Source organism: Gobio gobio (assembly GCF_949357685.1).
Source record: "Gobio gobio genome assembly, chromosome: 16".
In the NCBI taxonomy this organism is placed as follows: domain Eukaryota; kingdom Metazoa; phylum Chordata; class Actinopteri; order Cypriniformes; family Gobionidae; genus Gobio; species Gobio gobio.
Genome location: NC_137109.1, coordinates 46,276,365 through 46,294,742, shown reverse-complemented (window position 1 = coordinate 46,294,742; position 18,378 = coordinate 46,276,365). Strand labels below are relative to the sequence as shown.

The 18,378-nt window shown below is 39.2% G+C and overlaps 1 protein-coding gene across 1 annotated transcript in view; it reads right to left on the bottom strand.

Moving 5' to 3' along the window:
- LOC307139389 (uncharacterized protein) overlaps positions 1 to 18,378 on the bottom strand; it is a 56,146-nt gene that overhangs the window by 8,912 nt on the left and 28,856 nt on the right. Inside the window, exons 10-14 of the mRNA XM_079838345.1 lie at positions 16,986 to 17,108; positions 13,688 to 13,823; positions 6,084 to 9,475; positions 424 to 617; positions 51 to 195 (exon numbers count right to left, since the gene is read on the bottom strand). Coding sequence (XP_079694471.1) covers positions 51 to 195; positions 424 to 617; positions 6,084 to 9,475; positions 13,688 to 13,823; positions 16,986 to 17,108 — 3,990 coding nt within the window. The remainder of the gene's footprint in view (positions 1 to 50; positions 196 to 423; positions 618 to 6,083; positions 9,476 to 13,687; positions 13,824 to 16,985; positions 17,109 to 18,378) is intronic.

Here is an 18,378-nt window from a genome sequence, read left to right as displayed (position 1 = left end):
AAGTATTTCACATATGTAAATAATGCCATGCGTTATGAAACGTTATTTACCTCAGTAGGTCCTTGAGATTCTCTCACATCATGTGTCATTTGGGTTTCAGTTGACACATGCCCCCCCAAGCTGGTCTGGTCGTTTGTGTCGTCTAATCCAGACGGATTTGCCACGTCTCCGACAGTGCGCTGGTGCATCATGGTTCTACAGCAGACAGAGCACAAACTGAAGGGTCTTGCATTAAGGGTCCTACATAAACATCCCTCATTCACTGAACCTGTGTTTACCTTCCTCATCTCAAGACCAACATACCCATAATTCACGTTAAGTACCTCGCACTGCCTTTTAAATTATTATGAACAAACACAATTTACATTACCATGTCGCTTATCACATATTTATCTTCAACAAATGCCAGTCAAGGGACGTTACCTTGTCTTTCGGGACTGTGTGTGCAGCTTGCTGGGACAGCAGGGGAGGAACAGCTCGAACTCTTTTAGCACAATGGACGGCGAGTTGTTGCCCATTATTTCTTCCATGGTCGAGAGCTTCCAGAGTTCTAGTTCTTCAGCTTGTGTCCTGTTCTGCTCAGAGAGGGCCTGGATTTGGTCTTGTAATGCCTGGATCTTTAATATGAATTAAAAAAAGAATAAATTGAACATAAGATACATGTCAATAAATGCAAATAAAGGAAACGGTTTCACCAATTAGTTAATCTAGGTAACCTTGGAGTTTAATACTAATAAGGGTTTGTTTAAATGACAAGCATGAAGGTCTTTGACCGAAACGTTGGCATTTTTTATCTTTTCTAAATATATATTTTTTGATCTTGCACCTGGCTAAGATGCTTAAGATGTGCCTACCTTGACCCTTTTTTTGTTTAAATGAGTGCAGATTTATTAGTTAGAATTACTGGGGCCAGTTGCATAAACTAAGCCATTATGTTAAGACAGTGTCTTAAGATCTAGTATAAGCCACTAGCAGTTAGGCAAGTGGCATTCAGTCTTACTTTTCGTATCAAATTAGGCCAGTCTATGTTTTTATGTAACTGATTTAAAAAAATGATGAACAGTCTTAAAGAAAAAAAATGTATGTCTAACTTGTAAGACTAGTCTTAGCGGTTTATGCAACCGGCCCCCTGGTTAGATATTAGTGCAGAAATACTGGAGTACAAAATGTTTTGGATTTATCGCTTTATCGTTTTGCATCTGGTCAGGAGAAAGTGACATTGAGGGCGTGTTCACACTATGTTCACTTGGATCATTTGGTCCGTACGAGAAGGGAAAAAAAAAAAGTAGTCCTGGTCCGCTTAGCATTCACATTGGCATTTTATCACTGCAAACCTAAAGATACCAAACCTAAAGGCATAGGGATATGTTCACAACCTGATTGGTCAGCTTTTATGTATATTTCGCAAGGGAACTTACCAAACATTGACAAACGTTGTTGGCCGTGCTAAATGTGCTCGTTGTATGTGTGTAGCCTATACAGGGAGTGCAGAATTATTAGGCACGTTGATTTTCTGATCATATTTTTTTTCCAGGCACATTTGACCAATTCCAAACCACAGTAATCCTAATAACTACTATTGATTTAGTATTTAATAATGTATAAGTGATATATAATTGTTCATGAAGGCTAGAAATTAAAATCACCTTATATTCAGGTGTGCAGAATTATTAGGCATGTTTTCTTTTACAGATAAATTGAGCCAAAAAAGAGATTTAACTCAGACTGAAAAGTCAAAAAGTATTAAATGCCCATGAGAAGGATGCAATACTAATGCAATACTAGACATTGCAGTTAAGGCATGACCATTGGACAGTGAAATGCTCGTTGGGTCAGCAGGATCTGACAAAAACAGGTGGTGAAGAAAAGACACCTGTTAACTGCAAAAGAATTAAGAATTAAGGTGAAGAATTAAGGGTGAAACCATCAGGAACCCTTTAGTCTCCAGCGCCACCATTTTCCAGAGCTGCAACCTACCTGGAGTCTCCAGAAGTGCAAGGTGTCAGGATCTCAGAGGCTTCAGTTAGGTAAAGAATCCTAAAAAATGACCCCCACTAAATAAGAATCACAAGCTGAAGTGTTGTAAAATACATGAAGAAGGTTTTTTTATAGGCTTTGGACAGATAGGTTGAGAGTGACTCTTGAAGGACCAGCACCACATCCTCTAGTACCACTGTTTGAAGAATTCATCTTCCAGAATCTGGCAGTACGTTTTGGGAGTTCATTTTAGTCCATCCTGAAGTCCGTTTTGCAGAGATGGACTAAAAATTAACTCCCAAAACGTACTGCCAGATTCTGGAAGATTAATTCTTCAAACAGTGGTACTAGAGGATGTGGTGCTGGTCCTTCAAGAGTCACTCTCAACCTATAAAACCTATAAAGCCTATAAAAAAGCAGGCTTCATGTATTTTACAACACTTCAGCTTATGATTCTTATTTAGTGGGGGTCATTTTTTAGGATTCTTTACCTAACTGAAGTCTCTGAGATCCTGACACCTTGCACTTCTGGAGACTCCAGGTAGGTTGCAGCTCTGGAAAATGGTGGCGCTGGAGACTAAAGGGTTCCTGATGGTTTCACCCTTAATTCTTCACCTTAATTCTTAATTCTTTTGCAGTTAACAGGTGTCTTTTCTCCGCCACATGTTTTTGTCTGACCCTGCTGACCCAACGAGCATTTCACTGTCCAATGGTCACGCCTTAACTGTAATGTCTAGTATTGCATTAGTATTGCATCCTTCTCATGGGCATTTAATAGTTTTTGACTTTTCAGTCTGAGTTAAATCTCTTTTTTGGCTCAATTTATCTGTAAAAGAAAACATGCCTAATAATTCTGCACACCTGAATATAAGGTGATTTTCATTTCCAGCCTTCATGAACAATTATATATCACTTATACATTATTAAATACTAAATCAATAGTAGTTATTAGGATTACTGTGGTTTGGAATTGGTCAAATGTGCCTGGAAAAAAAATATGATCAGAAAATCAACGTGCCTAATAATTCTGCACTCCCTGTATATGATGTTATTTTGACCAGCTGAGAACTCCTGAAGAGCTTATAAAATGTGTAAATATGCTTATAAAATGGTCTTTGGTCCGTGTTGTGTTCTTATTTCATCCAAACTGCATCAGTTCGTTTGGAAGCGGATCAAGATCGGAAGCGGTCTCTGTACGCTTGTTTGATGCACACTAGGGTTCAGATGGCAGCGTTCACGCCTAATCAAATAAACCGCACTAACAGAGCAATCACACCAGGGTTCGTTTAATTCAAACCAAACATGCCAATTGTGAACACACCCTGAAGGTCAAAGGACAGTGGAGGCCGACCTGAAATGCATACTTGCAGTCAATTGTAAGAAGGGGTTGTGGTTTAAAAGGACAACATTTTTGGAAGAGAAACACGTCACTAGAGAAAAAGTCATTTCACCAGAAGATCGAGTTAAAACATTTTGATTAAAGATTATGAGGTCAAAGTTGTGCATAGAGACAGAGTGCATTTAGGCCACGCCCACACCTGGGGACAATCCAACGTTCTACATTGACTTTGTATTGTGTGAAGCGCCGCCTTATCTTTTCTGACTTAACAAAGAACAGAACAATGTCTAAAAGCTGATATGTGACAAAGTGTACAGCAAACAAGCTAAACAAGAGCCAGAACCAAAAACCCAGAAGTTTCTATAAGCTGCCGCCCCCAAGAAAACGAGTGTTTAAGGACACAAAAGTGGATACAGGCAATAAGACGTCAAGCATCAGCAGGAAGAATGGGTACATTTTGGGATCCTGACACTCAGTATGCCTATGTGTGCAGTAAACATTTTGTCACTGTCTGTGATTACGTTCCCCTCTAGTGGCTGTAGTTCTCAGTGTAATATAACATGTGGCGCTCTGTCTCATTTGCCTCGTTCCACTTTTGTGTCCTTAAACGCTCGTTAAGTCAACAGCTTATAAAAACGTCTGGGTGTTTGGTTCTGGGTCTTGTTTAGCTTGTTTGCTGTACACTTTGTCACATAGCAGCTTTTAGACATTGTTCTGGTTTTTTTTATAAGTCAGAAAAGACAAGGATGCTGCTTCACGCAATGCAAAGTCAATGGAGAACGTTGGATTGTTTTCGCCCCTGGTGGGCGTGGTTTTCAGATTATGACATGTGTCGCTCTGCCTTGATGATCTTATTGTGAACATGGAGACAATGTTCATACTTTCAGTCCAAATCCGATTTTTTGTGAATCCGATCTAAAATTATTGATGTCCACACTGTGTATCTCAATGGTTCAGATCCGATTTGGGTGTCCATACAGCTCTTTCGTTTTCCGGGAATATCTGCATTGGTTTCTATGGCAATGACGTTGTGTTGGTAGGCATAAGCCAAAAACAGCAACAACAACAACCGCAACATAGAGGGGTTTGCAATACAAATGTTGCCTTACTTATAACATGACATTGTGCAACTGCCGCACGCTGGACTACTGCGGCTTTATTCCGTGCTGTTGTTTCCGCCGGTTTCAAAACTTGTCTTCGTTATATTGTCATTTTCTGCTCGACCGGTGACAACACAACCTTGTTTCTGTAGCGTCTTTCAGCATGTTTCCTATAACATTTTACCTGTCGTGAGAAAGTCACATAAACAACGCAAACTCTGATCAGAGTAGGGTGGCCATTTCCATAACACTAAAAAGGAGGACACTTAGCGGAATTTAGTGGGGCAAGAATAATTGCACAGGACTCGCACAATACAATTTTGTCCATCATATCGATGGTATCGTGATACAGTGATTATGCAATTGCCTACTCTATTCATTGCCAGACAATTTGATCTACGATATATCTTCTTGATGTAGATCCATGTGTAAGAGGCAAAAAAGGGTTTGTTACAGCATTTGTATTTATTCAAGACATTGTGATGTCGGTTTCAAAAACTGACCACTGAGATGAACCTGTCTTGCAAAGTGCACAGTGCCAGAAAACATAACATTTCTGGACTTCTGTAACAGAAATCCATAAATAAACAAATAATGAATGCGAAAAATAAATAAATACACATTTCAGTTCCTTAACAAAGAAGTTCACCCTCTGCAGCAGCTCAGGCAGCTCTTCCAGAACTGAAATGTTTATTTATTTATTTTTCGTATTCATTATTTGTTTATTTATTTATTTCTGTTCTTTACAGAAGTCCAGAAATGTAATGTTTTCTGGCACTGTGCCAGATTATTTGGTTATGTATTTCTGTATGACTGGTGATGATAGACTTTACAAAGCTTTGCAGCGGAGATTGTGTCATCCTGAGGTGATTTAGCTTCTCGAAAAAATGACCTAAAGGAAGACATACCTGGGGCTCGTCGGTAACTTATGTTTTTCCGCGTGTCGGTCAATGGCGGCTTTCCCTTGACTACTAACGTCCATTTCACAGCGACACTGCATGCTTTTTGATATAAATTCATGCTCTTTTGTCCATTCCGGATTAAATGAGGTCTGACGTTTAGGCATGTTAACGTTATGATATGACGTAGCCAGCACGTTGTGGAGGCTTGTTTACATTTTTTACCAATGATAAATCAGATATTTATTTGACGCCGCTTTCAGCCAATCATTTGTTTGACCAGAGATCTTACGGCATTAGACGCTATGATGCTGCGTCCCAATAAAGATTCTAGAGCGGGGTTTTATAGGCCGATTCAGCGCAACTCCAAAAAGGACAAATGAGTGTCCGGCTTGAAGCTGCGCTGGACGCCGGACAGGGAGCTGAAAATCTGGACTGTCTGGCCAAAATCCAGACGTATGGCCACCCTAGATCAGAGTGGTCGGACTGAAACGGATTTCCAAAAATGGGATTTGAATAGGATTTCAAACTACATATGAATGTAGCTTGAAACGGATTTGTAAAAAAACTAAAATAAAAACACATTTCATGTGATTTTTTAGCAATTCACACTTGCTAAATCTGATCGGTTTTCAATCGGATATGCACAAAAATTGGAATTGGACTGACAGTCTGAACGTAGCTTAAGAGACATTTAGAAAATTGATATGGCGAATTTCCATTTCATGCCAAGTAAAAAATTTTTTTTTCCATTTTACTAAAACGTACCTGCTCCTGAAGAGACTGAACCTCTGCTTTAGAGTTTTCATGAAGAACAACCAACTCCTCCTTTCCTAATGAGTCGTTGTTTTTCAATCCTTTGTTTGTACTTGACAATTCTTTGTTTTCAGTGTTCACTAAAAGTAAGCCATCTTGTTTCGCACAAGCGTCTTTGCCCAAGTGCAGTTTCAATTTCAACTCCTCATTCTCGTGTTCAACCGTCAGAAGCTCTTCCTTTATCACGCTTCCCTGTAGAGCAAGCTCTGAATTCTCCTTTCCTAATGAGTTGTTGTTTTTCAATCCCTTGCTTGTACTTGACAATTCTTTGTTTTCAGTGTTCACTAAAAGTAAGCCATCTTGTTTCGCACAAGCGTCTTTGCCCAAGTGCAGTTTCAATTTCAACTCCTCATTCTCGTGTTCAACCGTCAGAAGCTCTTCCTTTATCACGCTTCCCTGTAGAGCAAGCTCTGAATTCTCCTGTCCTACGGAGTCGTTGTTTTTCAATCCTTTGTTTGTACTTGACAATTCTTTGTTTTCAGTGTTCACTAAAAGTAAGCCATCTTGTTTCGTACAAGCGTCTTTGCCCAAGTGCAGTTTCAATTTCAACTCCTCATTCTCTTGTTCAACCGTCAGAAGCTCTTCCTTAATCACGCTTCCCTGTAGAGCAAGCTCTGAATTCTCCTGTCCTAACGAGTCGTTTTTCAATCCTTTGTTTGTACTTGACAATTCTTTGTTTTCAGTGTTCACTAAAAGTAAGCCATCTTGTTTCGTACAAGCGTCTTTGCCCAAGCGCAGTTTCAGTTTCAACTCCTCATTCTCTTGTTCAACCGTCAGAAGCTCTTCCTTTATCACGCTTCCCTGTAGAGCAAGCTCTGAATTCTCCTGTCCTAACGAGTCGTTTTTCAATCCTTTGTTTGTACTTGACAATTCTTTGTTTTCAGTGTTCACTAAAAGTAAGCCATCTTGTTTCGCACAAGCGTCTTTGCCCAAGTGCAGTTTCAATTTCAACTCCTCATTCTCTTGTTCAGCCGTCAGAAGCTCTTCCTTTATCACGCTTCCCTGTAGAGCAAGCTCTGATTTCTCCTTTCCTAATGAGTCGTTGTTTTTCAATCCTTTGTTTGTACTTGACACTTCTTTGTTATCAGTGTTCACTAAAAGTAAGCCATCTTGTTTCGCACAAGCGTCTTTGTCCAAGTGCAGTTTCAATTTCAACTCCTCGTTCTCTTGTACAACAGTCAGAAGCTCTTCCTTTATCACGCTTCCCTGTAGAGCAAGCTCTGAATTCTGAGCCTTTAACACATTCAGCTCAAGTTTAGCATCTCGTAATTCCTTTGTTGCTTGTTCTAGCGCCTTGATATCATCTGTGGAAGGTTCTTGAATGTAAGGTTGGAAGTTCAGAGCATCCAACTGTTCATCGGGCAAGAGAGAACTTGCGTTCTCTTCAATTACCACAGGGAGTCTTGCTGCTTCTGAATCTGAACTTGGAGCATTTCCACAATGTGCGTCTGAAGCGAGACATAATTCATGTGGCTTGGAAGCTTCAGGCACTTGTAGCTTATCAGATATTTCATTAGTGTTGGTTTGATCCATGTTTTGACTAACTGAGCGTTCAACAGGCAGTTGTACAGTAGGCTGTGAGACCTCATTCAAAATTGGTTGCGTATCGTCACTAAACATTTCATGGTTACTTACACTCGTGTTGCTGAAGACAGAATCGCAGCTTAGCTCTCTTGAGATCTCTGTAGACACTTCAGGAGGCGTAGAGATGTCATTGGGGGCAAAGTCCGTCCTAGTGTGTTTTTCTTCAAGAAAACTGATTTTCTCTAGACATTTTTGCAGTTCCACGCCCTGCTTCTGAAGGGCGCATTCTTTATCATGCAACTCTCCCAGCAGGTTCTCAATGTGCTTGCTCTGACTTTCAAAAGCTTGGGTAAGGTGCTTAGTCTGAGTGGTCACTTGCTTCTGTAGGACCTCCAGCTTTCCTTGAGCTAGTTTCGCCTTCTCAGACTCCCGGTCTCGCTCCGCCCTCAAGCGCTCCACCTCCAAAACTAAAATAGTAGTGCCATCCAAATCTGAAGCATCTGTGCTCAATGCTCGAGTCTTGTCCGTCTCTGCAGCTGATGTCTTGTCCTCTGTTGGTTTAGTTTGCGCTCCAAGATCCATAATTGTTCTGGTTTCTTTGCAGACTTTTGTATTGTGAAGGTTCACAGAATCACAGATGGACTCTTGAAAGTCCGGAGAAGGAACCAAGTCTTTGTTTTCTGTAACAGCAGCATTCTTATCGTCGTTTGAGCGGTTTTCTAGTTGTAAATATGTGACAGGAAGATTGTCTTTTGATATCTTCTCTTCTAAACTCCTAGACTTTTGAAGATTGTCCAGCTCTTCTTGAAGCTGTGCGATCTTTAGTGCTTCTACTTCCTCTCTTCTGATCTGCTTCCTTTCCTCTTCTCTCTCCCTCTCTCTTTCCTCTCGTTCCTGTGCAAGCTTGAGCTGAAGGTCTTCCAGGTCCTTTTTCATTTGCATTATTTCTTCCTCCATGGCCGTCTCCTTTCGCTTCATCTCAGCCAAGGCGTTCTTCAACTGGGTTCCTTCTTCCTGGTCTCTCTCTTTCTCTTCCAGTCTCATCTCAGCTTCTCTTTCTAGTGCTTCAAGTGTTTCTCTCAGTTTCATGCTCTCTTTCTTCTCTTGTTCCAGCTGGGTTTCTAGTTTCGCCACACGGTCTTTGAGCTCAAGACCTTTGGCGCGTTGCTGCTCTGTCTGGGTTGAGTGTTTGCGGCTCAACTGTTTCAATTTGGTCCTGGCCTCCGTTTCTGCTTTCCTCTGGGTTTCAAGGTCTTCGAGTCGCGTCTGAAGCTCGTATTTCACATCTCTAAGTTCATCGCGAAGCTCTGCATTCTCCTTCTTCAGATCTTTTAGAGGCATCGAGTCACGTTTTTCTGTCTTACCAGATGTGTCATATGCAATGTCTTCCTGTAGGCTGCAAGAGATGTCCGATTCACTTTTAGGAATCATACCACTGGTTGAGTCAGATGTAAACGAGTCTGTGTCCACATCTTCAATACCCGTGTCTTGTTCTGTCACTGATGTGTCTACATCTGTTTCACTCAGCCTCAGAGAGCCGCTTGGATATGTTTGACCTTTTCCTTTAAATTTCGGCGACTCCTCAGACTCAAACTTTCTGATGTGCTCCGAGTCGATGCCCTCTCCTGGCTCTCTGCCAGAGGGGTACTTCATTTGATCCTCTTCCCTTGTTCGTCCTGTTTTAGGGGCCCTCTTTCTCTGAGAGGAGTGGTTGTGAGGAGGAGACCGGTCATGATGGAGGGAAACGGAGGGAGAGAAGGAGTCTCCAGAAGAGCTGAAGTGAGGAGCGGCCACAGCTGGAGGAGGTGCGGCCAGCTGAGCTAAAGGAGAGAAGAATGAAGGAAATTAAATAAATACAGGTAAATTGTTTGGCAATTATTAGACAAAAATCCCACAGTAAGGAAAAAAATACTATGGTAGTCAATGGTTGCTCTATCTGCTTTGTTACAAACATTCTTCAAAATATCTTCTTTAGTGTTCAGCAGAACAAAGAAACTCATACAGGTTTGGAACAAAGTAGTAATTAGGTGGGCTTTTTTTTTTCTTTGGATCACTTTTACTCGGGACATGCTAGCTGGCAACATAGGATTCCATTCATTATGCTAAGCTAAGCTAGCGGCGACCCTGCTAAACTAAAACAATGCATGCACTGAGACAAAAATGCATTTGCCCACATATCTAAATGTAGGAAAGAAGTTGAATAAGCCCTATTTCTAAAAACGGTGGAGTGTTTCTTTAAAGATTCTTTTTATTACTTTAATATAATGCTAAAATTGAAATCCATTTTCATTTTTGACAAAATTCAGTTTTCTTTAAAAATGATTTAACTGTCCACGTATGTGGACACCAGTGATGCGCGGGTCAATGTATAAACAACCCGCACCCGACCGACGTTTTCAACTAACCCGCCCGCAACTCGGACCGCAAAAAAAAAGAAGAAAATATTGTACCCGACCCGCTTCCTGACCCGCATTTTTTAAAAGTAGTAAATGCTCATCGTAGCTCATTGGGCCATTGAGAAAATGTTTCAGGCCCTGGCGTGGTGCGCTCAGAGGTGCAGCAGCGAGAGCAGGAAGTTCTTGAGGCGGCCCATCATTTTCCATTTCAGCTCCAGATGCATATTATTGATGAACGCGATGTTTATGTTTCGACCCGGCTTGAAGAATTCATCAGCCCACATTTGGAAAACATTTGGAAAAGTGTGAAAGCCCTTAGGAGCGCAAACTGTTATTTTTCTGAATGCTGTATGATATAGCCTAGTGTTATGTAATACAGGCTTGATTTATTCATTTATTTCGTTTAATTTTCTTAACAATTAAGATGCTGCATGTGTTTATCCAGTCTAATCGAAGTGTGCGTCTCTCCCCCGACTTTCCCAACAAAAATCCCGCCCCCTCTCAGAAAATACATAAAACTGACTTTAAATGCGTTTAAAAGTAGCCTATTAAAATGGTACAATGGCATTGCTCAGTTCAACGTTTTGGGAAATCGGGCATTTTGTCCCGCGTCAGCATTTATTCAAAAGTTAATAACGCTCAACATTCAAAAGGTAAATAAGGATTTATTGACGATCCGACCGACCGTGACCCGAATATCATTAAAAATATTTTTGGATGACTCGTAACCGCGGGTAACCGCGGGTGGCCGCGGGCACCCGCTCATTTTGGATCAACCCGCGCATCACTGGTGGACACCATGCAATAAAGGCGTAAAATGGGACAAAAAGCCACAGATGACAATATGGAACATTGTGTTTTAATTATGTCATGCTATGTATATCAGCTCAGTTATTAAAAACATTAATATTACAATATAACAACGATAGAACACATATTGTAGGAACTATAACGGTAGTTACATACAAGTTGAAACCTAATAGCAATATGGGCTGGGCTTTGCCGGCACACACTCCTCATCAGTGCTGTCACGCTCACTTCCTCTGTCCTCTGGGATATTCTATATTATTCTGGACAGAGTGCTTGACCTGTGCGGTCCCGGTTTGGAAGGCAAAATGCTAATTTGTCTCGATATGTAAGTGTAAAGTTGCCATTTAATGTCGTAATATGTAATTTTGAATGTTATTAATGTTGATACATTTGTTAAATGTCTGTTTTATTACAATATAAGACAATTCAAAACATATTTGCAAAAATAGAAGAGATATACTAGCAGGTTACAGAAATCAGACTTTATGCAATCTGACTCCACTGTCGCATGACATCCACATACGTGACAGTTAGTTTTTGGTGTATAAAAACGACATTTTACTCTAAATTTTAGTTTATAAAATACTAACATATTCATCATACTTTACTGTACATACTAATAATTTTTTTTTAGCTCAATTGTATAAAAGGAGGTTTTTCATAGATATGCCTGGGGCATTTGGCACATGGCTATCGCTGTCAGCCATCTTGGATTAATGATTTAATCAAGCAAAGAATATTTGGAATACAAGAAAGTAGCCTCTTACTAGCTAGATTTTTTTGACATGTGCACATTTTTGTCTGTAATGCCCCTATTTAATATATTTTGTAAAGATTTGAAGTACTACTTAGAAACAATATCTACCTCCAGCAATGTTAAAGCCTTAAAATCCATGACATTGTGTACATCATATAATATTCAGTATTTCTTATAATGTACATGTGCTCTGTGACATTTTGTCTGATTGCTAATAAGTGCCTCGAGACACCTTTATATAATGTAATTTATATTACCCCTGGCCCTTTATCCATTTTGTTTTGCATTGATCTTTTTATTTTGTTTTTTGTATGATTTATGATGTTGTCAAAAGGGTTGTTTACAAGTGATTATATCTGTGATAAATCCAATATAAAATAAATAAAAAAACCACCAGGAAAATCATGGCTAATGTCAATAAAAAAATAAAAAATAACAAACAAAAAAAAGACAGTAGCCACAAATGTATTTTGAATCCATTGAGTTTTCTAAAAACGTAAAAGCTACGAGAACAATGGCTGTGTTTAAGGACTTGGAGCTTAATCATGACTGAAGGACCTTGGTGTATCATTCCTTTATTGTGGTATGACAATGATGAAAATTGTTGTTATTGTGCATTTAATAAAATAAAATAAAAACAAGACAGTGGCCACTGTTACAATATTGCTGTCAATCTACTGACACTACCTACCCTCAAGTGGTTTGGAGAAAATTACCATGATAAATGAAGTTAAATTAACTGTCCACAAATGTGGACACCATGCATGAAAGGGTTAAAGTGACTGCCTAATAAACCAGTTGCTGTGATGTCGGTCATTAATGTTAATCAAAAAACAAAAAGGTAACAGAGAAAAGTGTAGCTTTAATAAGGAATAATCTATATTTAATTTATAATTTATGCAGTTAAGAAAGGTGTTTGATAACTTTATTCAATTTCTGTATATGTCTAACAGGTAGAAAGGCCACAGGTAAATTACATTTATTATAATGGGTTAATGTGAAGATTGTTTTAAAGGGTTAGTTCACCCAAAAATGAAAATTCTGTCATTAATTACTTACCCTCATGTCGTTCGACACCCGTAAGACCTCCGTTCATCTTCGGAACACAAATGAAGATATTTTAGTTGTAATCTGATGGCTCAGAAAGGCCTCCATTGGCACAATGCACTTTACACTCTCAAGACCCATAAAAGGCACTAAAGACGTCGTTACAAAGTCCATCTCACTACAGTGGTTCTACAATAACTTTATGGAGTGACGAGAATAGTTTTTGTGCGCAAAAAACCCCTAAATAACGACTTACATAGTGATGACGATTTCAAAACACGGCCTCATGAAGCTTCGAAGCGTTATGAATCAGTGAGTCGAATCATGATTCGGATCGCGTGTCAAACCGCCAAACTGCTGAAATTTGGCGATCCAAACTGCTGAATCGACTCACTGATTCATAACGCTTCGAAGCTTCATGAGGCCGTGTTTTGAAATCGTCATCACTATATAAGTCGTTATTTAGGGTTTTTTTGCGCACAAAAACTATTTTCTTCGCTTCATAAAGTTATTGTAGAACCACTGTAGTGAGATGGACTTTGTAACGACGTCTTTAGTGCCTTTTAAGGGTCTTGAGAGTGAACCGTGCCATTGTGCCAATGGAGGCCTTTCAGAGCCATCAGATTACAACTAAAATATCTTCATTTCTGTTCCGAAGATGAACGGAGGTCTTACGGGTGTCGAACGACATGAGGGGAAGTCATTAATGACAGAATTTTCATTTTTGGGTGAACTAACCCTTTAAGTTCACTTAAATTAAAAGTGTTTTTTTTTGTATCCTAATAAAATGTTGAAATTGATAGCTTTCAATTACACTATAATGTTGAATGTCTATAATTGTTTTAAAAAACATTAAAAGGCTGCTTTGACTGGCTTGTCTAACCAATCACAGACTTGAGTAAAAGATTTTAGAAGGCGCACTGTCAAAGTTTGGCCAGAAGGGGGAGGCAAACACATAGGATGTGTGTAACAGGGCGGGGCCAACACACACAAACACAGTTCTCTGTGTGGACGAGACTCACCCTGCAGCTCTTTAATAAGCTTGAGGGCCTCAGCAAGGTCTTCAGTCAACCTCTTCACTTGCTCCTGTAGAGCTTTCTCCTGCTTCTTCATCTGCCCTAGAGACACAGTATGACTCTCGTTCTCTCTCAGCGCCTCCTACAGGACAAGATACAGCTTTGTTCATGTCAACAACAGGCTTGTCAAATGAGATGAATGATTAAAGACACGTTTCATCCATGAACAGCCATAAAACTACATTATACAAGTGTATTGTTTAATGTTGAAAAGCAACCAGAATCCTCATAGGCGTTCCGGGTGAGGCATGTTAGACAAAGACACACCTAAATACACAAAATGAACGTATTCAAGCAGACAAAGAGGTTATCCAACTGCAATCCTGATCTGCATATAACATTACTCTGCACTCAAACATCATTTGGTGATTATAATACAAGACTCTTACATTGCAAGTCTACTGTAAGTCATAGCGTCTAAAAATAAAGCTCTTAAACCCAAGCCCCAGCGTGAAACAGAAGTCGTAAGGAGATAATGGTGCTATATCTGAGACTATATTCAGCTGAGTCAGTAACAGTATTGTTGCTCTGGGAGCTTCGCCTGTGTGTCTGGGCCTCTCTGTTCAATAGTATGGGGTCAGTAAGATTTTTTTTTTTAAAGAAATTATTTTTTATAAAGAAAATACATTCATCAACTAACAGTATAAACTTTTACTTTGTTACAAGAGTTTTATATATATAAAAAAAAATACTGAACAATTTTAGTATGCGTTTAATCAAAAATATTAAGCAGCAAAGCGATTTTCAACATTGATTTTTTTTTTTTTTTTACATAAATAGAATTAGAATTACAGAAATAAATTACAAAATTTAATATTGCTGTTTTTAACTGCTGTTTTTTTATTTTTCAAATAAATTCAGCTTTGGTGAACATATGAGACTTCTTTCAAAAGCATTAAAAAATATATTTTTAAAATCACACCAACCCCAAACTTGTGAACGGTAGTGTACTTTTGGGGACATTATCAAAAAGGAAATAAAGAAACAGTTTATGCATTTGTAAAAATACCAAAACCTGTATATTAGGGTAAGAGTTACAGTCTACAATAATTATAATAAGCTTAATTTAGTTGTCAAAATCAAGACTCCATTTAAATAGCTAGGTAACTGTTGTGTGCTTTTGTTGAGTTTGTATCTCTTTCTGTTTTATGACAGGATGAGAAATTAGCAACCAAAAAATAAATAAATCTGTATTTGGCTGGCAGCAGGTAATAAATCTCCCACCCAGTCATAACTGAAGGCTCCGCCTTATCTACCAGACACTGTGACAGGCAACTCGGATTGGACTTTGACAATGATGTTCAATAACAACACTCTTGTTGAAGTAAGCGAACACATTTTATTATATTGTGAGGAACGTAAAAGAAAAACTTGAGAAATGTGTCTAATTGGTTGAACATCATTGCATCTCTATCCCATTGTTCAAAGAAAGTTATTCTATACATTTGATCTGAATTTTTTAAAAATAAATTTAGTTTTCATCCTGATTTCTGACCTGTGCACACCTAAATGCTGATAAATATATCCCTAGCTAGAAGTTAACCAAATCCTAGTCTCAGCCTCAGACGTCACACTCACGGACGTTGGCTGAACGTCTGATGCATATGGCACACTTTTCTCGAAACACTTCAGAAGTTTCAAAGTCGTCATCTGATTGGTTGAATTCTACAGGATGTCCACGAGACAACTGTGCTGCGTTCTTTAACGGTCCGCCTGGAAACAAATGCCGTGACGGACTTCTTTGCCGAACTGATCATCTCTGAGCTCCGCCATAACTTCCGCTAAGTGAGGTCAAAATACGAGCGTGGTCATAAATATATCGATCATAGATGCCTCATCATCTACGTATACATCTATGACCACACTCGTATTTTGACCTCACTTAGCGGAAGTTATGGCGGAGCTCAGAGACGATCACTATCGTCTGATAAGAGGTAAAATAATAGCATAAATACTGCTCGGTTTCTCGCAGAAATTGATCGTTCCGCTAGATAAGGCCCTTATTCATCGTCTGGTATCGTTTAAAGCCCTTTGAAGCTGCACTGAAACTGTCATTTGGACCTTGAACCTTTTGGAGCCCATTGAAGTCCATTATATGGAGAAATATCCTGGACTGTTTTCATCAAAAACCTTAATTTATTTTTGACTGCAGAAAGAAAGAAATGGACATCTTGGATGAGATGGGGGTGAGTAAATTATCAGCAAAAGTGTATTTAAAAGTGAACTAATCCTTTAAACTGCAATTCATCGACTGGCCGCTAGAGACAGACTCCAGAAGGAGCAGAATCTCATTGAGCCTCATGTTTAAATGCCCAACTTTACAGCAGATAAAAACATGTTTACAGTCTGGTACAAATTGTGGTTTTGGTCTATACGGCTAATTTTGCCCTTCATGACAACTGTGAGGGGGGTGAATTTTTTTATAACTCATTCATTTACATTATATAAAGCCTTAAAGTTCTGCATAATTAAGGGCGTGGCCACTTTGAGTGACAGGTGGATAGCGGTTTGTCTGCTGTCTGTCAGTTATCACGCCACCTCAGTTCCGCCCATGTCCCGCCTCTTTGCCCATTTTCTATTATCCTGGAGTGACGTGCGATGATGCGCTGACAAGATGGCTCATCCCTACTTTACGCTTCAAAACTGCTCTTCAGAATCCTATGGGTGACCTCACGGACACTACGTCCATGGTCACAAGTCAGTCAAATGTCCTCTTAAGCAGTCCTTAACCAATGAAAGCTGCGAATGAGTCCAGACCTTCGGACTGACGGCAGAAGGCCTGGACTCATTCGCAGCTTTCATTGGACTAACCAAATCCAAAAATCTCCTTTTAATGACCTCCCCAGAAAGAAAAATTATTAATAAAAGAGACTAAATGTCTTGATATTTCAGAGCAACATAAATAAAAATGAAGGCCATCATTTAGATAAACCACCGTTCAAATGTTTGAGGTCAGTAAGATTTTCTTTTAAATATGTTTTTTTAAGTCCCTCACCAAGGCATCATTTCATAAGAAATACAATAAAAACAGCAATATTGGGCAAACATTACAATTTAAAGAAAAAAACTTTTGTAACATTAGACTGTCTTTACTGTCACTTTTGATCAATGTAATGCATCCCTGCTAAATATAAAAATGTTAATTTCTTTAAAAATAAATATATTCTTGCTGACTCCAAACTTTTGAACACTCGGGCCACAGTTCGAGTCTCTAAGGTCAGTGTGATTATGCATGTTGTTGTACCATGAGTTTGGCCTCAGTCTGTGTCTCTTTCTTTTGACTCTCTCTCAGGTCGGACTCGGTGTTCTTCAGTTTTCCTCTCACATCCTCTAGATCTCTCTCCAAACTCTGCTTCTGCAAACACACCTGAGAGAAAGACAGTCCGCAGAAAGATTAGACTGTGAGCCAAGAGAAATGTCATGTCACTCATTTTCATGCAGGATGCCACAAACCCATGTTATAGGAACTGTGACAAACATGATGAGACTTATTCATGGATTGGAAATGCAAAACATTCTTTTCACGCATCTTGCAGTTTGACCAGATGATGTACAAACCATGCAATTTTTAAGACCAAATTTTACTGAAGTGAATCCAAAGAATTATTCATGTGAATTAGACATTCATGCAAACCACATATCCAAAATATTTTGTGCTCACTATCCAGATTTAGAATCATGTAAAACATATTAAAGACGGGAAACTTTGCCATAAGCAAATGAGTCAAAACAGCACATTTCATCAAGTCATTTGAATCAGTCTTGTGTCCCACCAGCATAGAGACATCATTATTGATCTCTGTATTGACACATGTTTGTATCACATGTCTCAACACACAGTATCTTATCAGCACTATAAGAATGTCTAATTCTACAAAAGCAATAAAACAGGGCTTAGACAAGCCTTTTTTTTCTTCTTCAGTTGCTAAATGCATGAATTAATATAACACCAATCAGTCAACAAGGGTGATATTTTACAACCAACAAACACACATCAAACTTGGTCACCTCCATATCTCCTTGTACCAATGTCTCTGGAGAATAAGACATTTCTGAAAAAAACATGCTATGAGTTTCAAACAGACATCACACTGAGATTACAACACTGACCTTCGCTCTAGTGTCCTCTGATGAGGAAAAACAGAAAGAGAAAAAAAAAGGAATAGAATTGTGTGAGAAAACACGAGCAGTGGGAGCATGAGAAAGAGAGAGAGGGGTGACATTAGTGCATTGACCAACGGACAACCGTTCTGGAGCTCCCATGAGACAAAGAACAAGAGCCAGAGAGAATAAAGAGAGACAGAGGAAGTGGACAGAGAGCAGAAGCTACAGTTTAATCTGGAGTAAATAAACTACAATCAGGCTAGCCTTCTGGAAACATGCAGTTTCTGCAAATTACAAATAAGAAGTAGCTGACTGCACTGAAGCTATTTAAGGAAAAAATAGAAGTGAGCAGTGACAAGTGGTGCACGTCTAAACACTAGACAAGACATTATTGCATTGCTCTATCCCCCGGTTTCACAGACAAGGCTTAAAGGGTTAGTTCAGCCAAAAATAAAAATCCTGTCATTAATTACTCACCCTCATGTCGTTCCAAACCCGCAAGACCTTCATTCATCTTCGCAACACAAATGGAG